The sequence below is a fragment of the Chlamydotis macqueenii genome, chromosome Z, assembly GCF_036417535.1.
Source record: "Chlamydotis macqueenii isolate bChlMac1 chromosome Z, bChlMac1.mat, whole genome shotgun sequence".
NCBI classification, from domain to species: Eukaryota; Metazoa; Chordata; class Aves; order Otidiformes; family Otididae; genus Chlamydotis; species Chlamydotis macqueenii.
In genome coordinates this window covers 18,147,138-18,168,753 of record NC_141593.1, presented here as the reverse complement: position 1 = coordinate 18,168,753, position 21,616 = coordinate 18,147,138, and the positions used below count along the sequence as shown (strand labels likewise).

At 38.2% G+C, this 21,616-nt stretch overlaps 1 protein-coding gene across 1 annotated transcript in view; it reads right to left on the bottom strand.

Moving 5' to 3' along the window:
- IL31RA (interleukin 31 receptor A) overlaps positions 1-21,403 on the bottom strand; it is a 35,575-nt gene extending 14,172 nt beyond the window's left edge. Inside the window, exons 1-10 of the mRNA XM_086770604.1 lie at positions 21,318-21,403; positions 20,206-20,282; positions 19,591-19,672; positions 12,543-12,627; positions 10,279-10,575; positions 8,843-8,963; positions 5,321-5,502; positions 3,761-3,912; positions 642-807; positions 159-241 (exon numbers count right to left, since the gene is read on the bottom strand). Of these exons, the coding sequence (XP_086626730.1) occupies positions 159-241; positions 642-807; positions 3,761-3,912; positions 5,321-5,502; positions 8,843-8,963; positions 10,279-10,575; positions 12,543-12,627; positions 19,591-19,672; positions 20,206-20,216 (1,179 nt within the window). The 5' untranslated portion in view covers positions 20,217-20,282; positions 21,318-21,403. The remainder of the gene's footprint in view (positions 1-158; positions 242-641; positions 808-3,760; positions 3,913-5,320; positions 5,503-8,842; positions 8,964-10,278; positions 10,576-12,542; positions 12,628-19,590; positions 19,673-20,205; positions 20,283-21,317) is intronic.
- Positions 21,404-21,616: the final 213 nt, after the last annotated feature.

The following is a 21,616-nucleotide window of genomic DNA, read 5'->3' as shown; positions in this document are numbered from 1 at the left end:
TCTACCATTCAGTAAACAACAGCTTTTTCAATTCTGCTTTAGTTCAGTGAGGTTTTTTTCCAATGACAGCAAAACCCCCTGGCAGTTACACGTGCTACAAATGCAACAAAACCTGCAGGACACCAACATGATTATCAAGTCACAAAAAGAGTATATACCTTCCACATAAGATGTACAGATCTACTCCCACCTGAGTGTGAAGACTCAATTACCCTCCACAAATCCACCTTTTCTGAAGGAGCTATTAAAGACAAAAATATCTTGAAATTTGTTGTTCTATTAAAAAGATACTGTAATATTACAAAAACAATCAAAATGTTTCAAAAACACAGTCTGAGAACAATTTTTTATTAAAAAGAAGTTTTCCCTTATGTAATGTTGTGCCTTTTTTCCCCCAAGTAATACAACTTCTCTCCTTCCATAAGCTTCCTCAGCCCTATGTTTTTTGCATCAGCTTTCAAGTCTCCTCCATTTCTTGCTCTTCTTTGTTTTCCCTCTTCTGTATTTAAACAAAACGTGTTCTGTTTAAACAACGAAATTCTAAATTCAATAGATTGATAATATGCTGAAGATACAGTTTTCCATTATTAAGTCCTAATGCCCCGAACTATAATCCAAGAAAAACTTAATAGTTAGCCTACCTTTTTCTTCTGTGCTTGCTGTTTTCCCTCTACTCCATTCACTCCAGAATATTGACACAACACTGATACACCGAACGGCAACCAAATATTCTGTGGAGTCCCATAGACCTGTAAGATTACACGATCCTATTTTCTGTGCAGAATTCAGTGGGACAGTGATAAAATCCTGAAAGTAGATAAGAGAACAAACATAATTTGCTATAAAATTGCATGCAGATATATGACTTAATTTATAAAAAAAAAAAAAAAAAAAAAAAGAAAAACCACAAAGGATGCTGTTTTCATGTTTCCAACCTCACTCCCTGGAAACTGAGAATTACTTGTTCGTATTTCATTTTTCTGTGTAGCATCTTCATTCTTCCTGCAAAACTCCAGAATCTGAGAAACTTGAGCCCAAACTTGGTTCGTACTGACCAGTCTGTGGCTTGAACTATGCGCAGCTCATACACGATTCTAGAGCAGCTCTGCTGACACAGGAGGTGCTGGATGACTACAGTTCCCACTGGTGGGAAGCAAATGGGTGTTGCTAAAGCCAGTATCACCATAACATCCTGGATACAGCTCCACCTCACAGCAGAAGCATCCCTGGGGAAGCAGTGATCACCTGCAGCTTGTCAGACATCTGGGTGCCTGTCTCTTTCTTCCTTTTCTTTTCTGACTTATATGGTTTTCTAGCTCTTAGCCATGTAACAGCGTGGCTGTAGGCCAACCCAAAGATTATCAGCATATGATTAACATTAAAAGACCAATGAAAACACAGAAAACTCTAGCACCAAGAGAAAAAAAGAAGATGAAGCCTTTAAGTGGTGAGGGAAGACAAGAGTATGAGAAATAACTGATGCAGTATCTTCTTGGAAAAGTAATGACAGGGTGAGTAATTTCCTAATCTTAAGAGGATCCCATTCACATCTCACGGATGGAACTCAGAAGCTAGATTGTTGTTCCAAAACAAAAGGTGAAAGAAGATCTAAGTGTTGTGCTCAGAAGGATTGATATAATCACTACACCAACAGTAATGCCTTATGTTCCAAATAGCAAAAATTAATCAATAATTAACAGCTCTCCTCCCCTCAAATTTCAGATAACTGAAACAGGAAGATGCTAAAATAAATGTTCAAGCTAGCTATATTATAACAACGCCAGCAAAGGTAAGTTTTAGAAGAAGGAAGATTCCCTCTTGGGAGCCAAACTGTAGTAGTAATGTCACATAGAATGTCACAGGGCCAAAAACCTGTGAAGAAATTCTTGGCTTCCACCAGTTGAAACTTCCAATGAAAAGTGAATCAAACTATAACAACATAAAATGCAGACACTCATTCCTTTGAACACCGTAATGGGAAGTGCATTGCCTAATGAAAATTAAAATTTTAGTCCATTTTGATTTCAAGAAACTCATTGTCAAAAACAGAAAACTATTCCTGCAAGAATGAATTCAGGAATCTACAAACCACTTTTAGGCCACAGACTTTTTAGCCAACTGGGAATAAAAATAAAAAGGGCTTCAAAACTATTATCAACCCCCTGCAGAACGTGACATAGAACTGCAAACATGTCAGACTAGCTTTTAGTTACTTGCCAAAATGCAGTTAAGACTATTTAATTAGAAACTTAGTATATGCAAGTAGAAAAATAGGTCGTCCATTTTTCACTCAGTAAAAACACCTCACAGCAAACTATTTAGATATTTCCATGACTTTTTAAGCTTCCCTAACAAAACCATCTGTCATTTGCTCAAACAACTTTTTTTTTTTTTTGCATATATGTGCTGACAGATAGAAAAACAGCTCCTATATCTAACTGATGGTTTGAGGCTTTGTTGGCCATTGCCATTGGATTGGCTAAAGATAAAACTATGAATCATACCTTAGATCCTACAGAACTAAACTCACTCCATTTGTGTCTTTCCTGATCACAGCTACTATTTTTTCTCTACAATGTCTGTGGAAAAATGCAGGTAAGTTCCGAAGAAGAAAATGGATGTAGACTGTATTTGTTAGAGACAAAGCAGACAGGTGATTTCTTATGCAGGAGTGACAAATACACACAATAATGCTGTAACTTCACAAAAACATGAATGTTTTCCACACGTGGGAAGGATCTCACCTGCTCACATGCATATAAGCATCACAAGGACACCAGTGTCTTGACTCCGAAGGGAGGAACATGTTGAATGGGTCTTTTAAATAAATACTAGTTTATTTTGTAATATCCCAGGTGGACCTGAGCCATCCTGCTCATGAGATCATCCCAAGTGTCATATCCTGAATCCAACTGCTAGTATGTTGTGTCTACAGTAAAGATGCTTGCCATGAGAACATGAAGACTATGCTAATTAGAAACATCTTTAGTATCAGGAACCGTTTTAAAGCTCCGAGGACTACTATTAGTGACCCTGATGAATTCTTCTCTCCCAGAATTAGATATTAAATGCATAAAATAGTAAGATCAAGGCAGGCATTTTAGTTTAACAAACTTAAAAACACAAGCCAAGCAATCTGGCCCACTCCTAAATTTGGAGCAGGAAACAGTAAGACTGCAAATAGAATCACTTCCATACTGAGGAGCACTGGAATAGGCCATCTGAAAGAAGCAAATGACTAAATACTGTTTTTTATATAACAGTTCCATTTAAGCGTCAGAAAGACAACTCAGAAAGACAAACTCAGAAAAATTACTTCATTTTCTATCTTGCAAAATTTACACTTTAATTCACTTGAAAATTAATGTATCATTAGTCTATCTTAATCTGATTCAACCATTGTGGTGGAGAGTAAATGCTGCTTTCATCACTAGAATGCAACAGGAAAATAAAATATTTTTACTAACTGTGAGTGCAATCAATCCCATAGCTTAAGGTCACCCCTTATCCTTTCACAGAAATAGATTCAGAAGCATGGTGTGTACCAAAACAGATATTGATGAAAAGGAAGAGACCAATTAATCCTACACAACAAAACGATATTAAGATCACACATACCTAATTATGTTCCACTAAAATAACAAGGTTTTAATAATTATTTCCAACTACTTGTTGACTTTTTTTCCTATTGAGCCTTTTATAACATCAAGAAATTAGTCACAAAGAAGCTAACATTCAGAAGAAAAATTATGTAGCTTACCGAAGAGTTTGAATACAAGTTTCTGTATTGAACTTGGCAATGTAAATCTTGGGAAGGCAGAATCTTCTCAGGCATTTTCCAAGTTACTGTAAGCAACTGCTTTATACCAGTGATCTTTTTAACTGAAACTATTTCAGGAGGTTCAAATTTCTCTAGAATGGAGAAACAAAAACACTAACAGTGGAAAATGCTTCTATAAAAGTTCAGAATTCCTCCATCTATGTGCGTTCCAATAAGTTTAATTATTATCCCAATAACATACATCCTATCAATGTAGTCACATGACAGTCTATTTTATAGACACAACTCTACATATGGGAAGGTATCTGTAAGAGAGATTGCACACATAACTGATTTAATGCTGACAAACGTGCTCTGAAACAGATGTGCAGATTTCTTTCATCTGTATCAGTACTGAGGAATACTACTCAGAGAGAACAGCAGGGAAAAGAAACGAAGTGGAGCTAGGATGCCGAAGTCCAAACTGCAGGTAAGTGAACAGCTGAAAAGGATTTGAGGGGGAAGCAAGTATGAAGGACATGATGGGAAAAGAATGGATTAGCACTGAGTAAAGAGATGGCTGGTATAGAGGATGTGGAAAGTAATGAGGAGCCACAGGATGCCTGAACACAGGGAGTAAAGGAGTGTATGACTGTACAGCCAAAGGAGTGCTGCAGCAAAAATACTCATTTAAAAGGGTTGTTGATTAATTACACCAAAATGAACAGAGGAAAATGCAGCATAGCACAAAGGGAGAAGAGAAAGACAAAATATTATTGCTCCTGGGAATCACAGAACAGGTGCTTTTTAACATTCCTAATCACAAAGTAGAATAGCAGAATAAATGACAGGCAGACCTGGACAAATGATAATATCACTATTCATTTACAGCCAGACATTGCACTGACATCTAGTACCACTCAAAAACACAAAACTACAGTTCAAGTACCACTTAGTTTGACCAAAAGTTTTCATATATGACCTTTACTTGTTAATTACTGAGAACTTAGTAATTTATACTGGATACACCAGACATTAGCTTAAAAAAAAAACAGTTGTAGTTAGATATTTCGTAGTATGAATACAGGACACAATCATTTTTCACAGCCTCTCAGTAAGACCAAGAAACTGGTGAAATGCCACTGTACCATGAACCAGTTTGAAGAATCTTACATGGAAAGGCCATCAATTAAGACATAACAAAAGACTTGCTAGAACTAATTGGAAGCATCTAAATTTTGATGAAAAAAAAATTGGAAAGGATGAAACATTTTATTAAACCCTAAATGTAATTTCAGAGACTTTGTAATTTTAGCTAACAGTTAAAATTAGATGGCACTTCAAAACTGAAACCCATTTAAAATCAAAAGAAATACAAATAATAATTTCAAAACTATTACACTGAAAAATTATTCTACTATATAAACCAACTTCGATTATACAATTTGCTTCAGAGTTCTCTGAACTGTATGCTATAAGGAGGGAAAAAGAATTGGGGAAGGTGCAGTCAGCTCAATATATACTGCTTTATCTATATTTAACTCTTTTTTTTTTAATTACCTATTTTTTCCATAGGTATATGAACACAATCTGATGACGCTTCACCCAAAACATTTTCAGCTTTCACTTGAAAACAAAAAGAACTACTATATGGAGTATATGGGTAATAAAAAGAACATGATTCGGTTTTGCTTTGGCAGGAGTTCACTATATTTGGAAGAGTCACCGTTCCTTCCGTCCTCCTAAAAAAAAACAAAAGAGAAAAATAAAAGGAGTTAGAAATCAGAGGATTTTCTTAGACTAACTAAAATTGACCGTTGGGTTATGATTTAATTATTATTTTTATGTTTTTGAGGTTGCAGGACATTTTTACCAGTGAACACCTCCTTAGATGATATGTTTGTGCAAATGAATACTTTCCTAATTGCACTGCTCCTGCAAATGCACATAAATTGCCTGCATAGACTCAATTAGTTTTAATTGCAAATAGTAAGACAACTTTCCAGATGCAGCAACGAACAGTAAAATTGTCTTAATGAGGGATCCACGTGCTCTTATTATCTTAGATTAAAATCTCAAAGAGAAGTGAAATCATGTAACTCCACACAAGACCTCCTTTAAAAATACAGATAGAAAGATGTAGCTAGTAACACATGCCACACAGAACTATGTCATAATAAGCTTTTATTATCTATTAAATACAAAAAAAAAGAAAAGCCAAATTGTACCACTGCCAAGCTATTACAAAATAATGGAAATTTGACAGATTTCCTGAAAGAACACACTGATAATATGCTGTCTTTACAGCATATACTTTCGTAATAAGTAGTATGGGATGCAAAACTAACAAAATTGCTTTCATTTTACTGACCTACAGATAAATTCTTCAATAAATAAAAACTCATACATGGGGCCTGTATTAACTATTTCATATTCTGTAGTAAGCAAGTAGATCACTAAAGTAACTCAAAAAACAGTTTGAGGCTGGTATTTCATGAACATTTTTAAGCTAGTGTAAGCCTGCACCACTGCAAAAGGAAAGGAAGCAGCCCTATCTTCCCTAACATGCATAGCTGTTTGTTTCCATCCACAGCTCTCTGCACCCTTATACTAGTGCTTTTATAGTCATATGGTAAACTCAGCTGGGGAGTTAGCTGGGTTAAAATAAATGGCTACACTTTACTGGAAACAGTTCTGCAATCCAATTCACTCTGTGGTAAAAGAAGAATTTGTGCTGGTACAGAGAGGAACAATATTTAAACTTAATTTCAATAGCTGTTGTAGTTTACGGGTTCACAAACTCAGCTAAGTTATAAAATGCAGTAACACTAGAAGGAGTAAGAAAGTTCCATCTAATGAAGGTGGAAGCCCAAAATGTCAAGCCTAAAATGGAGATAAAACTAAAGATGTTTTCCTACTCTACCATTTAAATTAAAAAAAAAAATCATATGCTAGCATAACTTACAATACGAAAATGTCTTCTTTGAAGTCTGAATTCCTTCCAGTTCTCAAGAATAATTTTAGACATTTTAGAAAACTCTTCATGAAATCTTATTACTTAAAGTCTTGATTAGGCAGAAAAAGAGCACTACAAGCAGCACTATTACGAAGAACAGACTGACAAGTACATTTGGGATAAAATCTGTGCTATAACCTTCAAAACTGTATCTGACATCTGCCTTGGAACTAACACTGATTTCACTATTTTCACAATAACTTATGAAAAAGTAAGTTCCTAAACAATATTTAAAATTTAATGGAAATTGAAAGAAGCAAGTATTTATGCTTCTATAATGGGGTTACAAAAACACTAAAAATCATGAGCCTACATAATTTGTACTCGTAAATACAAATCCCCAGATGCTGGCAATCCAAAAAGGACAACTAACTCCAGATTCTTTCACTGAAACCTTACAACTCCGAAGGTCCCTAGGTTAAACTCTACTGGTGTCAAGGAGAATAACAGGGGCTTTAATAATTTTAACTGGGAATTGTTTAAAGTAGAGGAGGAAGTGATCTTTTTTAGCCATCCAAAACAAGGATAGTTAGTAACACAGCAAGTTTCTGGGCAACACCCCCACAAAGCAACCCCATTCTCTATTTGTACCTAGGGTCACTCAGCTTTTGATCTAATTAGTAATGTTACTTCAAGGAAGTAAGTGAATATAAATACTGATGTAAACATTTGTCTACTGAATATCAGGTTGAGAAGGCTCATTGCATATTTTATACAGTGTAGTAAAAAGGTATCAGGATGTAACTTTTTTCAACCATTACCAAACCCAAATTAATTGAATTTACTGAGAAAATGCCATGACTCTGAACTCCATGATGTTTCCAGGTTTTTTTTAAACACATGTCAAGATATAAGGGTGTGCCGGTTTTGTTTAGGGAGGGGGGGCTACAGTGGCAGCTTCTGTACGAGGCTGCTAGAAGCTTCCCCTTCATCCAGTGGACTCAGCCAGGCCTAGGGCAGACCCGCTGCTGGCCAGGGGCAAGCCAATTGGTGACAGAATGTTCCCCTACAACGCCTCTGGGATAATGAATTTAAGAAGGGGATAAACAATTTAAAAACAGAAGAAGATGTGAAGAAGTAGAAGCAGGGGCAGAGAGGAGGAGGCATGAGCCTTGTGGGCCTTGCAGCCCTCACCCTCTGGCCTCCTGCCAGGTGGCGAACTGGACCCGACTGGGCCCGGCCCAGCTGCAAGAAGTGGAGAGGAGATGCGATGTGAATGAGATGTAAAAAGATCCTGAGAGGCGTCTGCCTGAGCCGGTTGTGAAGAATTTTTCTTGTGAGAGGAACGGCTGCAGACGCCAAGGTCAGTGAAGAAGGAGGGGGAGCAGTAATGCTGCTCCCAGCAGAGATTCCCCTGCAGCCCGTGGTGCAGCCCATGGTGAGGCCGGCTGTGCCCCTGCAGCCCACGGAGGCCCACGGAGGAGCAGAGATCCACCTGCAGCCCGGGGAGGACCCCATATCAGGGCAGCCAGATACCCAAAGGAGGCTGTGGCCCATGGAGAGTCCGCTGGGGCAGCCATTCCGGAGGGACTGCACCACATGGAAAAACAACCCACGCAGGAGCAGTTCATGAAGGACTGTAGCCCATGGGAGGGAACCCACACTGGAGCAGGGGAGGAATGTGAGGAGTTCTTCCCTCAAGGAGGAGAGCGGTGTAAAGTGACAAGTGATGAACTGACCATAACCCTTGTTCACTATTCCCCACTGTGCCAATCGGGGCAGGGTAAGGAGGTAGAGATAATTAAGTTAATTAAATTAAGTTAAGCCTGGGAACAGGAGGGGTGGGGGAAAGTTGTTTTGTTCTCTTCCACATTACCCTGCTTTGATTTTAATAATGAACAAACAGTTTTTCCCAAGTCGAGTCTGTTTTGCCTGTAATGGTAACTTTAAGGATTCTCTCTGTCCTTATCTCAAGCCTTGAGCCTTTCTTCTTCTATTACCTCTCCCCAATTCTTTCAGAGAGTGGGGGGAGTGAGAGAGAGACTTCGTAGCTTGGTCCCGAGCAGGGCTAAACTACAACAAAGGGGAAGGGAGTTGGTAGTGTTACCAATACATCCTATACTTACATTTTTCGGTAAAGAGTGTAGTTTGTTGTAAGATTTGTTTCTCTTCCTGAAGTCCAGGTGCAGGTAAGTTCAGCTTCAAAGTAATAAATGCAGGAAATATTTCCTGGTGTGTCTGGTGGAACTACAATGACAAAGGGTAAAATCTAGTAAAATAAGTAACTTCAATGTACAAGGAACTACTCACAAAACCAAAATCAAAGCCACTCTTTCTTCCCCTGGAGAGACAGGGAGATTTTCTCCAATTAGTCCTCAGAAGTACTTAACTAAGTGGGCCTGAAGTGATTTTTGCAGTAACTCATCAACTATCTCACATCAAACCACAACAATACCTTGTCCTGAACCTCTAAGTATACTCCCTGCAAGTTGCCTATAAGATCAAGGCCAGTCCAGAGAGTAAGAGGTAAACAAAGAAACAGCACAAAAGTTCAGGAAAACGCATTATCTGAAAGATAAAACTCCTCTTGGTTCTTTCCCAGAATGTCTAACCACATACCCTATGAAAACCCCTAATCTGAGGAGCCTGCTTGACCTCAGAGTACAGAAGACAACTTACTGAGAAACATATCTGTCTGACCTTGAAGAGTTCACTAATTCTGGATTCTCTTTATCTTAGAAGCAAGACAATGCAAAGGAAACAATCCTCTGCAACCTCTATTGTCTGAAGTCATCCATAAAAATGTAACACCCTCAAAGACGTCTTTGCTAAAGCCAGACCTTTTCACTCGACAGAAGAAATGGCAGTTGAAAGGAAGAGAACGGCACCCACTAAAATAAACTGGTTGAAAAAATCCCACTCTCAATAATAGTACTTTTCTGTCCCACCTAATAAAACACATAGAAGATCTTTCTTTTATTGACAAGCTTATGGCACACTAAACTTTGCAGACAGGCAGTATTTTCTGTTGATTTTTATTCCACAGATGTGTATTTCTGCATTTATTGTTTCTTCACTAAAATGGGACCCCCAGACATATGTTAGTATAATCTGGATTCAATCTGTTCAATAAACTAGAGAATTTGTATACATACTTATCCTGTAACTCTCTCCCTAAGAGACTGTAATTATAATTTCTTTGGAACAGAGGATTAGAGAGGAAATCTTCCCTGGAAAAGTTGGCTAGGCTAGACAAAAGACATAACTGAAGGGACAGACCCAGTGCCCTCTGAACTCAAGAGAAAACCTCCACTCATTTCAGCTGGCCAAAAGTCAGGGTCAGAGAGGTTATACACCAGTGTCAGTAAGGAATGCCTGCAATTTCATGCTTGATTTTGGAAAAAAAAAGGAGATATTTGAATACAAGTGTCTTACAGTACCATAAGCTAAAAAATAATAATAAAAAAAAATTAAATTAAAAAAGGTAGTTGTTTCAAAAGGAAAATTTTTACAGTACGTTATTAAAAAATGTTAAAATTCATTTTTCTGCAGTTCTACTTACAGCCAGATTTAACTTCGGTGTGAACCAAAAGTTGTTCTTTGCCCAAGTACTTAGTGAAACATTTCACATGAGCCTTGCTGTAAGTGAAATTATGGATGGTTATACTAGATACAGTCTCATTCACAATGTTATAGTTTTCCTGAGCAATCAATTCATGATTCAATTTCCAGATGATATGGCTTGCATTTCTGTGCTGTGTGTAGCGTTTCCCAAGAACACAAAATAGTTTCAGGGTGGATCCTCTTTCAATTTCAGGAGACGAAGGAAAAATGTCAGCATCTCTGATAGAGTTTTCATCTAAAAAAAAAAAAAAAAAAAAAAATCAAAGATATCACATAACCTAATTCCTTTTAAAATACCAGTGGAAAAAATGATAACTTGTTTTGTGGTCTACGGATCATTTAATTAGATTTTTTCATATGGATTTCAAATAAAATGCTCAGTTAATTACATTATATAAGAATAATGTTTCTATGCCTTCCCAGAAATAATGGAGAAATTTCAGCTCAAATGTTTTTTACTCACTGAAAATGAAGAAAGAGACTCCTGGTTTTTAAATCTGTTTTTAAAAAACATTCCTATATGTAAAAGGTATGTGTACTATTTAGACATTATCATTACTAATCGCTATATCAGAAAATACAACAAACTGGTAAGTTTAAAATTTACAACTAAGCTGCAATGTACTTCAATACCTCCTTCATACTTTAACCCCTTATAGAATTTATACTCCCAGATACAGTACAGGAATTGTATACAAAATGCACATAAAAGGAAAACACAGAAGCAGGCTGAATTAATGAATTCAGTAACAAAGTTATCAAGCAGTGCAAGAATTATCCATTAGAGTCCTACAAGGAACTAGCTGTTTATTTTTTTGCTGCTAGCTGTTTATTTTTTTTGCTGCCACACACTTCTTTAGGCCAAATTTCATACATGAATCTGTTAAATAAAACAACAACAAAAAAATACCCTCCTAGCTTCTACAGATAGAATTTCTTTGCTGGAACGTAGGAATGAAAAGGAATCAAATATTAAACTTTCTTCCTTGTTTTCTGGTAATTCTCCCCTTGCTTTCTATCTTTCTTTTTGTGTCCTTGTTGTTTCAAAGTAATTTCTTCATGTTCAAAGTCATAGTAATGGCTATTTTACACTCTGCTGTACAAATTCTACTGTATATCAGTCGTAAGCAATTGCCTGCATTGTTTCATACATTGTTCAAGCTTCTATAAACATATGCACCCCTCTTCCATGTAATATCCAAACAATCTAAGATACAAATACCACTAAATAACAAATTATTGTTGTATATTAAGTTGTATGTGACAAATTGCACACGAACTTTCACAATGATTCTCACAAAGTCATTATTTCAACCTGTCCTTGTTATTTCCTACTCAACCCAATCAGTTTAAAGTGGCACTGTTGTCACAAGAGGCATTTTTAATCCTCAACCACTCATTGACTACTGTTATCCTCTTTGCATGCCAGAAGAAATGCCTGTATAGTGAACCAAAGATACAGTTATCAAAAAAATAACATCATTCTCCATCCAGATCAGATTCCTCACTGCTTCAAAACTACCTACACAAACATGTATTTGAGCGGAAGGAGAAGGAGATGAGAAGCAGGGTGAGTGCAGAACTACCTGCTCATCCAACATCAGCAGTTACCTGTGTCGTCTTAAACTGACTGTAGAACTACCACATTTTTAAAAGAAAGAAAAAAAAAAGTCACACATTGTTAGGTGACTTTTAAAATTAGGAATGAGAACATTAGTAGTCATTGCATGAATCTCTGAATAGGTAATACTTAAGTTAAACCAGTCCAAAACCACATTAACTGCATTTTAAGTGTTCATGTGTTACACAAACATTAATTTGTTCCATCAGCTGATCACCAAAGTTATTAGCCTTTACAACCCACAAGAATTGAACTATGATATTGCCCTTCTATATCCTGTGCAACAGGGAAACAGTTAACAAAGTAAGTTTTTAAATACTTTTTTTTTAAAATACTCTAAATATAAAAGAAAACAAACCCAGGCTATCATGATCACAATTAACATTCCACACAAGGACATCAAGAGTGTCATAAATTAATTTTTCTATCTATACTGTACACTACCTAGTCAGTCACCTACTAACTTCTATTATTAAAATAATTTCTTTTCATTTTTGGAACTCCGAAATTTCATTTGGACAAGGTCACTTCTTGGAAAACTTTCATATGGCAAGACAGGTGCTAACAATCAAGAAACATACCTGCTATAGTGCTGCAGAGCAGGACGAACAGGCAAACCAAACAGCTGAACATTCCCTTTTCAGCAACTATGGGCAGGAAATGCTGCTATAAAATAAAAATACAAATAATATACTTCAAGCAAAGATGTCCCTGTAATACTTTGTAAGCATTTGTATAAGAGTTATTAATGCTATTCAGCATTTCTTACTTGCATTCAAGTTAAGTATTGCTTTGTCTAAGTGTTACTTTTCTACATGATGTGAGAAATTTGATGTGGTTTTCCTAAGATAAGTGTATAAGTTTCCTATACAGAAGACATGTAAGTGTACCTGAAATCCTTCTGAGGGCAATTCACTCCACCTAAGTAATTTACCTTCCAAGGACTGTGTAAAGAATTGGTAGGAAATATATCTACATTCACTTGAAATCCAGCATGCCTAGCCACCTTCTTGGCAGACTCACTTAGCAGAGTGAATTCTTTTGAAACGAAAGGCTCTTGCAGGAGACGGAATGATCTGCATCTCTTGTGCATCAACACCTAATAAACCAATTGCTGAGGAAATGGTCAACAGTCCCAGGCCATCATCCACCCAAGAGAGGATGAATTCACATTGTTTTTATCCCAGCTAAGTGTCCCAGGCACCAGACTTGAGGACACTCCGCAAAGGCAAGGGAAGGCAACCACTCTGCCCAAGCATGCCTACACAGAGCCACTTGCCTGGGAGCAAGTCCAGATGGCTTCTGAGGATTTGCAAGGATGGAAAGTCTATAACCTCTCTGGTCAACCTGCTCCAGTGCTCAGTCACCCTCACAGTGAAAAAGTGCTTCCTACTCTCATACAACAGATGCTCCAGTCCCTTAATGATCATTGTGGCTGTTCACTGGACTCTCTCCAGTACGTCCATGTCTCTCTTGTACTGGGGAATCCAGAACTGGACACAGTACTCCAAGTGTGGCCTCACCAGTGCCGAGCAGAGCAGAAGGATCACCTCCCTTCACCTGCTGGTTACACTTGTCCTAATGCGGCCCAGGATACACTAGCTTTCTTTGCCACAAGGGCACATTGCCGGCTCATGTTCTACCTACTGTCCACCAGGACCCTCAGGGCCTTTTCTGCAGACCTGCCCTCCAGCTGGTCAGACCCCAGCATACAGTGGTGTCTGAGGCTGTTGCTCCAATACTCCAGTCCTCAAGGACTGGATCCAATACTGACCCCTGGGGCACACCACTAGTCACTGGCTTCCAACTAGATTTTGTGCCACTGATCACTACCCTCGGGCTCCATTTGTTCAGCCAGTTTTCAGTCCACCTCACTGTCTGCTAATCCAGCCCACACTTCACCAGCTTGCTCATATCAACTCCTGTCTGTAAAGCAGCCCAACTCCAAGGTATATGTTGCAACCTTGACTGCTCCTTTGGCTACTAAGTAGGAGACCTGCCTACAGCAAATAGAGGTTTCAGATCCCCGTCAGCAGACAAGGGCCTAGGGCCCCATATCATACTTGCTGGACAAGGAGATCTAGCTATTATGCTCATCAGCAAAAGTTGTGCATTACTATTGCTGCAATTAATTAGGGTCCCTGTTTCACATTAGGTTTTCAGATTTATCTGAGGAGCTGCTGGAATTTCAGATCCCTACGCAAACCTGTATCTCGGGAGGGCTCCAAGTGGAAGGCACATGCTATCTCCCTCGAACAGGTACATCAGCAGCTTTCAGACCAAACCTCCTCCCACAGGTTCGGACAATGCTAGGAAGCAGGTGTGCAGCAGGTCACCATTTGGGACTGAATTCTATCGTCCTGCATAAGGGGACTGCAGAAGGGGTTCTGCCCTATGCTATCGTCCTTTCCACAAAAACTGTTTTGTAGCAAAACCAAGAAAAGTTTTACAGTAACCTAAAAGAGAAAAACATAGTAAAAAATGCTTTTTGCTCACTTTCTGCCAGAACTCATCTTAAACATTATTTTCAGTCTGTCTCAGGAAGCATTGTATAAACTTTGAGGCTATGACAGTGCAAAAACAGGAGAAAAAAAAAAATAAAAGGATACATGAGATAAAAAGAAACATGAGGGAGGAGTTTGCCCCGCAACACACTCCTAAAATGTGTGTACCAACACACAAAGCTGTAGCAAATATGTACCAACAAGAAACAAAGCAACTACAAAAAAAAAGATGATCTATTACTACTTTAATTACTTAGGGTGTAAGTTCTTGTTCTCAAAGCAGTAAAGACAAATTACACTATTGATGGCAATAAAACCAAAGAACCTTAAGTAATTGATCCAACACCAGTAGGTGCAGAATTAAAAATAGATGCAGATTTAAAAATATTCCGATAGTTATTTTTAAATTTTGGAATTAATATAGTCCATAGCAATGCTAATAAGATACTAGAAGTTCTGCTCTGTTAAAGCTAAGAATGTATTGTCTAAGCACTAAAGCGTGTGTTTATCCTTATTATACTTTTTAAAGTTTAAGAAAGATACCAAAGTAAAAGAATCAGTCCCAAAGTCATGGCTACAAGATAACCACATTCCATTCAAAAATAAAGAAAAATCACAATAATGATTCCTAAAAAAAGGCTTTGTCAACTTCATGGGAACACACACCAATGATTTCTCTACAACTGTGGTAAACATTGATGTAGTCAGTACTTCATTAGCTAGGAGACTAGTAGTTGCAGAAAACCAACATTCTTCAAAGATGATCACCAACAAAACCAAGCAAAATAACCAAGAGAACTAAAAAATGATGTGCCTAATCAAAACTATCTGACAGAGGAGAAATGATAAGCCAAAGACAAATCAATAACGAGTTACAGATGCTACACTGGCATAAGCATTCTTTAAAAACTTTAAAAATCAAGTAATTTTATAAGTCAAATAAAATGTTTTTGCAACAGCTTTATGAATATGACTTTAATCTTGTAGGATACACTCATTCATGAGAATACACATACCACACAGAGGATTTGGAAGATAAGCATAACTGTTTACAGGAAATAGCTTAAGGCACTTAACACAAATAATAAAGCTCTATTCTTTATTTTCTGTAGACTTATCTGCTAGCAATACATAATAAAAGCTCACTGCATATTCTGTATTGTAAAGACGTCACAAAATAAAACCAATAGTTCAAAACAAAGGTTTTCCACTTGTCTGCATCAACCATAGAATACAAGGTTTAAATATTGATGTGACTAATTAAAGAATTTCCCCTAGTGACTGACTTCTTCCTTAGACTCACTAAATACAACTACACAGTAACAAAAAAACAGTAAAAGTTGCTGTAAGATTAGATAACATTATGTCAAGAAACAACTGTTTCCAGATCATACAGGCAGCAGCAGCATTTAAAAGATATGCAACTGTAAAAGAATTGAGCAAAAAGAGAGAAAAGCAACGTCACCACAGAGCAACTGTCAATACTGAACTGGATTACACTGCTCTAAGTAAAAAGTGCTAATAGGTTTTCGTACTTTGTAGACTACTCAAGAAAAAAAAAAAAAAAATCAGCTAATACCAAGAACAAAACAAAGATCATGGTTTTCCCCAGATAGGACATGCAAAGGTCCTTGCAGCCTAGGAAAGAACCAATTTATGAAACATTTTTAATAAAATTAACTGTCTATTCCAATAGAAGATTCAGTGCCAAAAAGCAACCATGAGTTGACATGAACACTGACTTTATCTGGGAGCAGCTACCCTTCTTCTGGAAATTAAATTATTTTATAGATCTTTGCTGATAGTTTGTGAGAAAAATAAAGAGACAGTATGAGCAGAACCACGACCTTGGTTAGAACACTTCAAAGGCTGCAAAAGTTCTAGCAGGGAGATGAAGAACGATCTGCTCTATTTAAGAGAGAGAGAGAGAGAGAGAGAGATGAAAAAGTCTTTGTCAAACATTTTTCACTGTCTTTGCTTACAATTTGGTAAAGCTCTAACGATTTCTGCTGACATTCTACATATGCTGGTTCGCTATTTTTGAGGGGACAAGAGACAGAAGAGGCTGCATTTCAGCCAGAGTAGTTCAGCTATTTCCAAGAATAAGAAAAATATTTTTTAATCACATTCCTTTCACTAGCTCCAGCAATCCCACACTTTTTTAGCAAGGAACTGGAACTCAAAAGCATTGGGAAATAATAAAAACATTTTCTAATTATGCGTGTGCCAAAAATACCACATACTACTGCATATTCCACCACAGTAGAGCACAGCACTAAAAGATTAGGCACGGCACATCTGGCCACGATGCCAAGTTACAAGCCTTTGAAAAATTCTAGTTCCACATGTTCACCAGAAAGCTTAAACAGCCAAAGATCCCATCCACACTCGGCGAGCGCTCCTCATCCTGTAGCCATACCTACCTCTTCCCCCCTCTTATAGTGCCCCTCTAGGGCTCATCACACAGTAAGTCACTTCCACATGCTCAAATAGAAGAAAACTAAGCAAAAAAAAAATCAATTTGTGCTACCTTAGCAACTTGCTGCATCATTTGAGAGACATCTCAGTTGGTGAAATAGAGGACAGGACTGGGGGGAGAGACCTTCATAACATTTCTTCCCAGCTGTGAGCTGTTAATTTGGTTCAGTTCTGATGCTAATGTTGCATCTCTTTCCACTTTTTCCAGTACCAATTAGCAGCCAGTTATTTGACACATCAGCTACTAGTTATCACATATCAGAGACAGGTAGAGACTTAGCAGCTTAGAACCCTAAAGAGCTCTTTGGCTGTTTACTTAAGAGACCGCACATATCAAAGTGACGAACAAACATTCTTGACTGAAAGTCATATCATAAATCACTTAAAGATATCTATAAAAGCTAAATTCTGATGATTAAACAGACAGCATTAACAGAACTGTCTTCTTCAACTGTTTCAAAAACTGATTCACCAAAGCCAGATTTCTTGCAGGAAGGGGCAATCTCAGGGAAGGTCTCATCAAATTAAAAAAAAAAAAAAAAATTGTGTAACATTGTTGATGAAACAAGCTTTCTCAATACCAAAACCTCTGGTTTTCCATTTTCATTTTAAAATTTAAGTTGTTTGGAAGAGATACGGTTTAAAAATTTAAAGAAGTCAGAGGAAAAGCTGAATAGCCATTGCTGTCCTTTACTTAGTCTTTAGTAGCAATTGCCACAGCTCTGCCATGCCAGCTACCACACGGAGAGACCGACCTTGCCCTACACCAGATCAGCCAATGCTGAATGCCAGGAGCCTGAGCCTGCTCAGCCCCACTGCCGTGTTACAAACAAATGCAATTGGGAAAGCCATAACTATCAGCCAGAACTACAAGATTCAAATCCAACAGCCTTTACACAAGGAAAGAGAGTAATTCAGGCAAATGGTCCAAACAGGAACTTCAGCTTCCTTCCTAGAAAACAGGGTGTAGAAGCATCAGCTTCCAGGATCAATCAGGATTCCATCAAGTGAGCGTCAGAAGAGGAAAAGAGAGGTTTCTCTACAGAGGTTAGAGATGTAAACATACTGGAGGAAGCAGTAAACAGCTAATGGCTTTTCCCAACTCTCTCATCCCTATAAATCACAAACTGACAAGCTCATCCATGGGAAAAATGACAGACATTGTAGTGAAAGATCCTGAACACATTGGTTTCATAACCCACAGTCCTTAACTGAGCTAAAAATAGTCAGCTGAACCTCAGCCCGAGATGAATAAGACTTAAAACTTTAACATTGAAATAGAACTTGATTTAAAAAGGACTTGGGCAGGTTTTCGTTTGAAAAATGAACCTATTTAAATTTGATATTATGACAGCCCACCTTAAAACGTAATTTACTAAAATGACTTAAATTAAATAAATTCAAGCAATACATATTTATAGAGAAATCAGAAACCACTAAGCTTACGGACACATCTGAAGGAGCAGCATGGAGCAGAGCCCCTTGAAATGCTGTGACAACTTTTGATGGCAGAAAGTTGTTCTAAAATGCCATGGGGGCGGGGATAGAAACAAAGGCTATATTCATCAAGTTCAATGACTTGTTAATTTAAAAGCTGCAAATGAACTGAAAAAGCAGGAAAGTAGTCTTCCTCTTTCAGTCTCTAAATAAGCACAAAAGGATAAGATACTTTTGTTCTAAAATCCTGAAGGATATAGTGACTAGGAAAGGTCAGTTCAGTTAATAACTGCTGATAACAGTTATTTTCTTTAGTATACCTTAGAGTTACAGATACGAAATGTGTTTTGATAAACCCTTTATTTTGTTGTAGAACAATAATTAACAGCATATTGAACATTAATAGGTTTTAATATCAAATATTGCACATTGTATTTAAATTCCAATTTTTACCTAAATGTAGCTTGATACTAATACAGAAAAATAAGTAATCCATATCTAGTAAAGAGAATATAATTCATTATTCTCTGAACATGCATAACAAATAAGCCTCTAAATATATCTTAAGGTATAAAAATCTCACCTAGATAAAAAAAGCTGCAAAACAAACATCTGTTTGCAAATTAATATATTATACCTCATAATAAAAACTTACTTTTTAGGGAAAAAGCTTAAAGCTACAAACACGAAATAAGATTTAATTATTTTCTTTTTACATATCGTTCACTTTTTCAGTTTTAATGACATGATTATATCTGATTTGATAATTCTCACTAAAAGAAAGGTCAGGTCATCAATACCAGTAGAGCTGAATGTTGGCGATACTACCAGAGAGAATCGCAGCTCTCATAGTGACACTATCATTCCTTGTTCTTTTTTCACTGAGAAAGAAAAAAGAGTCAAGTCAGGGCTTAAACAGGCTTCATGTACCGATCTGGTCTTGGGGCTCTCTCCTTAGGGTAAGTGTTTGGGGAACTACAAAGTCTATTTCGGCTCTAAGAGTCTACTTTGAAAGATGACTTTGTGTCAGAAATTTACAGTCAGTAAGACATTATTAGATAGGATGGTTGCCTTTGTGCCCCTTCCTCGAGCACAGTCATTCATAGGTGGACAACATGTTTCTGCCATCGTAAGCAACGAAGTGAGAAAAATGGATGGGCAGGGCAGGAGGATCCATGCATTGAACTTTAAAGAAACTTAAAACTCACACCAACAGAAGGTGGCCAGATCCAAATCCCTTACAGTTGCCAGATTTGGGTGGTTTTAACCTGAAGTTTGTACAGATTACACACCTGTCAGAAAATCAGAAGGAAGATTTTCTGTATCACTTCAGAGCATTAGTTCATCTTGTCCAGCCTTGCCTCTTAAACTAAGAGTAAAACACAGACTCACTTAAATAAAGTCAGAAAACTTTGTCTCGCAAGAAAGCCAATAAAAACTTCCCTGGACTGCTGAGGGAATCAGCTGTAGCCCCAAAACAAAGGATATAATTATAATGCCTGTCCTACTGCAGTGCTGCCAGTGTTACAGGAACACAGAGAACAGTGCAGGTAACCCTGCGCTCCCATACACATAAGAAGGAAAGATAACAAAATGAGTGCAAAACCTCACTTTCATACTTTCTTATCACTCAGAAAAGACAACCGTGATCCCGCAGCTTACCTGTACACATAATACACCATTCTGAAACAGAGAATCATACATTCTAGAAAACATCATAAACGCAAACTCATTACAGACTCAGATGATGGTGAGGTTTGCACTTATACTACTATTGCATTACTTATTCTTGGTTTTAGGGGTTAATTTGGAATATAGACAATACCTACACACCATTCCACCTTCTATCTTTTTCAGTGATTAAGAAGCTTGCTTACACTCCTTCTCCATATTCATCTCAACCTTATATAAAAGTAAAAAGTATGCATTAAGTCCTCTTTAAAAGGTTTGTTTGCCATTTCCTTTGTTATTTTTTTATATTCTCTTTTGAAGGTTCTCCAGTTATTCCACACCCTTCCTGAAGTGCAGACACAGTATCTGAATAGTCAGAGCTGCATTTACAGAAGTGAGCTACAGTTTCTATTGCATTAATGCACTATGATATAAACCTAAAGCTTTTTTTTTCTCCTGTTTTTATCCCTTTTGAGACCTGGTTTGTTACTGTCAGCCTCTACCTGCAAGAAAAATCTGAACTGACCATTCCATTCCTTTGCCCAATACATGAAGCTCTCTTCAAGCATGAAAATATTCTCTCACCCAGTGTCTTAATGCAGATAGAGGCTAGAAGTTGGATTTCACCTATTTTAGACAGTCATCTTCAAAAGACAACAGTCAAACAGTCCATAACACGCCAGAAGTTCGGTGCAACTTCCCCAATTTAAGCATGAGTGTGTATACGTGATATGAGGGATGTGTACACAAACATAACACAAAATTATTCTCTCCTGGGAGGCAGTATCCATGCAAGCACAGAAGCACTGGGGCAGTGTATTTACGCCACTTCGCGAAAACTGGAGTGAACACAAACAACGTATGCAGCCAGCGGTTAGAAAAGAGCTTTTACTGCCTTTGATGACTGCATATATTGCAGACGTTCTGAGAATTAACTCTTACCATTGCAAACACATAAAAAACTGCTGCCAAGCATCTCTACCGTACTCTTCCCAAAAAGAGACAAACCCAATCGGCTAAATAGGAAGTTTCAATTCTTACTGGCTCATGGGCTTGAAAGAAAGAAACTGAAAGGAGCTGCTTGGCCCGGAGAGACACAGAAGCACGCACGGTCGCTAGCCTGGGATGGTCACCTGGAGGGAGGTGATCGCAAGCACCGCGGGTGAAGACCCCCCCACACTCCAGGGCAGAATTCCTTACTTAGCCACGCTCCTGGTTACCAACAGCGAGCAGAAAGCCCTCCGCTAAAAGAAGCTTTTCACTCACCCCAGCTGCCGGACGGGCGCTTCGCTTTACAGAGTCCTCTGCCTCCCCGCCACCGCGAAAGGATGTAACAAAGTCGTAAGTTGCCCAGACTCCACAGGAGCAACACTTCTTCCTGTAATTCTGGAGGACAGAAAACACCACAGCCAGCGCCAGGTCTCCCGGGGAGCGCTCCCCGGCCCCGGCCCCGCCCCCGCCGCCAGCTGCCCCCTCCCGGCCGCAGGGTGGAGAGGCCGCGGCGGGGGCCTTCGAAAGGGACTGGGCCCTGGGGGAGGAGGGGAAGGCACGGCCCCACCCGCCCT